This window comes from Nuphar pumila, chromosome 6 (assembly GCF_984573655.1).
Source record: "Nuphar pumila chromosome 6, dmNupPumi1.hap1.1, whole genome shotgun sequence".
In the NCBI taxonomy this organism is placed as follows: Eukaryota; Viridiplantae; Streptophyta; class Magnoliopsida; order Nymphaeales; family Nymphaeaceae; genus Nuphar; species Nuphar pumila.
Genome location: NC_143254.1, coordinates 39,371,786 through 39,376,977, shown reverse-complemented (window position 1 = coordinate 39,376,977; position 5,192 = coordinate 39,371,786). Strand labels below are relative to the sequence as shown.

Below are 5,192 nucleotides of genomic sequence, written 5' to 3'. Positions count from 1 at the left end.
GTACTTCATCAACTACCACTCAAAGCGCAAACGAAGTAAAAGAGAAGTCCGGGTTAATTCATCTTGTACTGCATCATGATCTTCTTTATAATGTACTTGGTACTTCACCATTCATATCCATGCCCATGCCCATGGTGACTTACACTTGATCTATTGTACTTCCTCAAGAAGCAAATACCAAGACGTACTGCGACTCGTTCCGGATAACGAAAAGCAACCTCCTCTTAATGAAGTTATAAACGAGATTCTTGATCACAAACTTGTGGTTGTGTGCGTCTGTGACCATGAATCCCCAAACAGGTGTGATCCTGTATATTAGTCTTTACATCCCCACACTCACCATCCCTCTTCTTTCCATTCATACCATCTTCACAACATCCCCTGAAGTTGAGGAATCCTTGCTATGGCTGCTTCTACTCCACTCGCTACTCTCTCTACCTCCCTTCAGGTTTCTCATAATATTATTGCATGCAACAGAAGCATACCCACAAAATTTAGTCTAATGTGATCAAATTAAAATAACATGTTTGTTGTTTCTTTTCAGATATCTTCTACCAAGTTTGGTGTATTCCGGCCATCAGAATCATTGGTGTTCAAGGAGAGAGACCATGGTTGGCTTAAGAAGAGATGTGGGAGAGTTGTGTGCCTGAAGGCAGCAGAATTTCCGGCTGGCGAGGCCCCAGAAATCGGCAAACGCCAACTGATGAGTTTACTTCTTCTTGGTGCTGTGTCTTTGCCCGCAGCAGGAGTGTTGGTCCCTCCTGCCTCTGCAGGCGCACTACCACCTGAGTGAGTTTTGGTGGATTTTCTTTGTTTTTTATTCATTTGAAGGTTTTATTATTCGATATGGGCGAACCCATCAACTAGTGTTTTTTTTTTTTTTTGACCAACTAGTTAGTATTGGGAACAAAGGAGAAAAAAATTAACCATTTCTTGAATTGTTCAAAAAGTTGATTTCTGAAAGAAAAAAAAAACGAATTCTTCAATAAAGGTTTCTTTTGGTCCTGTTACAAGCAACAGTCAAAAGTTAATACGCATGTTTGTTAATTTGTTTAATTATGAACTTTTGCTTAGTTTGGTTGGGCAGGAGCCACAATACAGTTGGGTGCTCTTGTGAATTGATGAAAGTTTCCAAGTAAGTAATTTTGATGCTTGCTTGGAGTAAAAAAGTTGACCAGCCACAAAGCCTGCTTCAGAAAATATGATCCAGATCAACTTCAGACTCGCACCCGTAGCTGTTTACATGTAATTACAACCAACCCAAGAATGATAAATCCAAAGTTGGGTATACCTTGACACCCATATACCAATATTCTGATATCCTTTCTCCTCTAGAAAGTTAGGTGTCAATATTTGAGCTTGCAATCGAACCAAACCATTTCAGTAAAGCACCTAAAAACTAAGTAATATCCAAACACATGCATTTATTTGTTTGATTAAATACAATATTCCAGTTTGCGGGCTGAAGTTACTGAAAAATGACCAATATAGCACTTGAATTTTTGATAGAGGTCATATCCAGTATATATTGAAAGGCCAAAATTCATCCATTCTTTAATTTGATTATGAAAGAATATAATTTTTTTAAAACAAATTATTCATTTAATTGGATTTGGTTTGGTTTTTTGGAAAAAGTGCATCATATGCGAAGGATGACTCAGGGCGTGACATTCTTGCCGATGAGTGGGTCAAGACACATGACGCTGGTGACAGAACCTTAGCCGAAGGATTGGAGGTAAATGTCTAGCAAGAATATTTTTTTAATATACTCTAAATTCATACACTTTTAAGGATAAACCACCTTTTGATTTCATAAGTACTGTGATTCACTAGGCAAACTCATATTCTAAAACAAGTATTCTTGTTTCAAAGTGGAGCCCATGATCGATGTCCTTGTAACATAATTATAAGGGTAATGTATTGTTACAAATGTCTATAGGTACAAACGCCTCTGGATCTCTATGGTGCAAGTTGTTCTGATCCAATTGGACCTTATAGATGGATTCAGCATATTAAAAAAATAGTGGGAATCTAACTTTTTGAATCATGTGTTTTTGATGAAAAAATAGGAATTTATATGACCTGAGAAAGTATCAGGTACATTGGAAAAACCTGCCATTAAGAAAAACATGTGAAACACATGCGTAAGGCTGGTATCATGAAAAACAACCAAAAAACAAAAAAAAAAATTACCTACAAACGATTAACAAAGAACAGACACGTGAAATCGTTTGTTTCTTTTCTCCCCCTCTATCTCCAAACCCACTGCATGGTTTCATATAAACTTTAAGATATTTCATTTAACCCCTTGTGTTTTTCATTTTTGTTTTCAAAGGCATACTTTGTCTTAAAAGCAGTTACCCTTTAATGGAAACCAAGTAGGGGAATCTGCAAGGTTTAATAGGTGTTAACTTCCATCTTCCTTAATGTGGTTGGGTTTAATAAGGATTAAGGAAGATGGAAGAGGTTAGGGGGTTGGTTGAGTGGTTAGAAATGTGGATTCTCTTAGCTATAAGTAGTTGGGAGCCTAATTTAAACTAGAGAATTAGATGAGCCAAAATCTCACAAACGAACAAATTGTGTTGAAATGATAGAATGATTACAAGTATGAGAGAGATACTATTTATAACTCCAATAATGGCTCAAAAAGACCAAAATGACCACATAACTAGCCAATGCCTCTATACCCTTATTACCCTTGAAGGGTTACAACAATTTTCAATGTGCTCCTATGAACCCACCCAAGCATAGTAGCCGGCTATAGGACTTGACCAAGGCTTGCATTGGTAACAAAAGCGCTCGATCAATTGACTATCGTTTAGTTATTTTGATAACTAAAATGAATTTATTATTTATTAACACAAAAATATAAGATTTTATCAACAAAAGAGAGTAAAAACAGTTTTATGCCTTAGGTGGGTATTTGAAATATACTAAGGTTACGTTTGGAAGAGAGAAAAACTCTTATAGGAAAATAAAGTTTTGCCTATGAGAGTTTTTTATATGAGAAAAATTTCACTTGTTTGTGTAGCATGAGAAAAAACAGAGTAGGAAAATGTGAAAAAATGAGAGAGAAGAGAAAGAGGGTGGTGGTGATGGTGAGATGATGGGTGGTGGTGGTGGGGAGTGTAAAAATAATTTTTTTCTTGGTACTTTTTAGAAAAACTCTCAGCCAAAAAGTCTCTCTGGTTTGGAAGGATCGGAAAATCTGTACAGATTTTCCCATTTTGTATCACTTTTCCTACTTCTTTCTCTCTTCCAAACGTGCTCTAAAAAAAGGAAAGGAATTGAATGTGAATGAAAAGTCTATACGATTTCCTGAAAATAACTCATAAGATGGGTGGATTTTTTGTAATCTATGGCATATTTTATAGAAAGATGGGGAGAAGAATGGATATACTGCTTGGACTCTCCTCCCCATCTTGAAAAATGGGCTTAACCAAATTGCCTAGATAATGGGACTCTAGGCTGCCCAAAATATGAATCATGTTTCTGAGTTTGGTTAGATGAACATTTGTCTGGTAACGTACTTTGTGAACTCATCAAACGTTTTCTGAATTGTAGGGGGAGCCTACTTACCTAGTAGTGGAGAATGACAAAACACTGGCCAAATATGCTATCAATGCAATCTGCACTCACCTTGGTTGTATAGTGCCATGGGAAGAATCTGAGAACAAGTTCATGTGCCCATGTCATGGCTCTCAATATAACAGCCAAGGCAAGGTTGTTCAGGGACCTGCACCTCAGGTAAGGACTAAGCTTCAAGGAACATGTCTGCATCATTTATTTGTTTAGGTTGAATATGCCTTCACGCTTTTAACTAGCATCACTATCCACGATAAATTCCAAATCATTATCATATTATATTAAAAAAAATTACACAAGCAAGCAAAACTATGACTTTTTTAACCTCAGTAATTTTGCCTTGAAAAAACAAGCAAAAGCTTATTCCTAAAAAAAAAAAGACCATGAATGTTATTGAATTTGTTCCTGCACCACCAAAGTAATTAGTGCTTTTTGAAGGATCTTGTGTTGTTACTTGAGCTGGTAAACGAATACAATCATCTTGTTGCTAGCCTCATTACAAATTCTTTTGTGTAGCTGGCAAGTCCGGCCACAAGCAGCTCGTTTAACTTAAAAGAGTCGAGTACGAACTAAAGTTACCGGAAGCTTCTTAGGTTGGTGGGAAGCTCGCTTTCCCGGACACTCGCTTCGGAAGCGCGATACGCCTCACTTCCGAAACTTCATGGGAAGCTTGATTCCCCATGCTTTTATGCTTCTCATACACATGGTTTATGCATACTATATATTTTTCTCACGTTTCTTTTCATCTTGTTCATGTATTTTCTTTCATGCTTTCACTCACTTTCTATTTACTTTCTTTAAATTGTTAACCATCATTGTTTGATTTTAACAAAAAAATTAACATTTTTTTACAAAAAAATAAGAATGATCAATTTTATTTTAGTTTTTATTTGTTTCTTGTTAGATTTCATATTGCTTCATGTTTTATTCATATTTCGCTTTTAAATTGAAACTTCACTTCTGGCTTCATATAAATTTTAAACTGCCTTGCTTCTCGCTTCCGCTTTCTAGTTTGGCAACCTTGGTACGAACATTAGATATTATTTGGTCATAACTAATTACTTGAATAACAATTTTTTTCAAAATTTCTGACCTTCTCTCTGAAAATGCAGTCTCTCAAGCTTGCACATGCTGAGGTTATTGATGGGAAAGTAGTGCTTGTGCCCTGGGTTGAAACAGACTTCAGGACAGGTGAAGAGCCTTGGTGGGCTTAACTAATGTTTTGGTGAAGATTTGTCCATAATAACTGTAAGGAGTGTACTACTGTACTACTGTCGTGCACTGTAGATTTTATTCTTGAAACATTGCCACATGGAGAAAATTGTGTAGAACTCAGTAAAAAAATTATTGTTGTTCTCCAAAATTGATCATTTCTTCTCTGGTGAAAACGACGTGCACGCATTGAGCCCAAAAGGGTCACTAAGGACGAAGCTTCTTCGGTGAACAGAAACGTTTTACCAACTGGAGGCCAGCCAATATTCAGTCGATGATGGGGGCAAATGTTATCAGTATCATTGGCCAATAAGCATCATATCGGCAGAAAATCAATATGCTTGAGCTATTTTTTAATAAATATTTAAAAAATACTAAAAATTATTTTTAATATT

The 5,192-nt window shown here is 36.2% G+C and overlaps 1 protein-coding gene across 1 annotated transcript; it reads left to right on the top strand.

The window, feature by feature from the left end:
- The first annotated feature begins 347 nt into the window (after positions 1-347).
- On the top strand, positions 348-4,948 carry LOC149834691 (uncharacterized). The gene is made up of 5 exons (XM_090010253.1): positions 348-448; positions 545-789; positions 1,636-1,735; positions 3,565-3,747; positions 4,698-4,948. The coding sequence occupies exons 1-5, from the start codon at positions 404-406 to the stop codon at positions 4,797-4,799; spliced, it is 675 nt and encodes a 224-aa protein (XP_089866379.1). The 5' UTR covers positions 348-403; the 3' UTR covers positions 4,800-4,948.
- Positions 4,949-5,192: the final 244 nt, after the last annotated feature.

Excerpts from the sequence above, each read along its gene's own strand:
- LOC149834691 (XM_090010253.1), top strand. The coding sequence starts at position 404 with ATGGCTGCTTCTACTCCACTCGCTACTCTCTCTACCTCCCTTCAG. Across the intron at positions 790-1,635 it reads GCAGGCGCACTACCACCTGA|TGCATCATATGCGAAGGATG; the intron begins GTGAGTTTTGGT and ends TTTTGGAAAAAG. Across the intron at positions 3,748-4,697 it reads TTCAGGGACCTGCACCTCAG|TCTCTCAAGCTTGCACATGC; the intron begins GTAAGGACTAAG and ends CTGAAAATGCAG.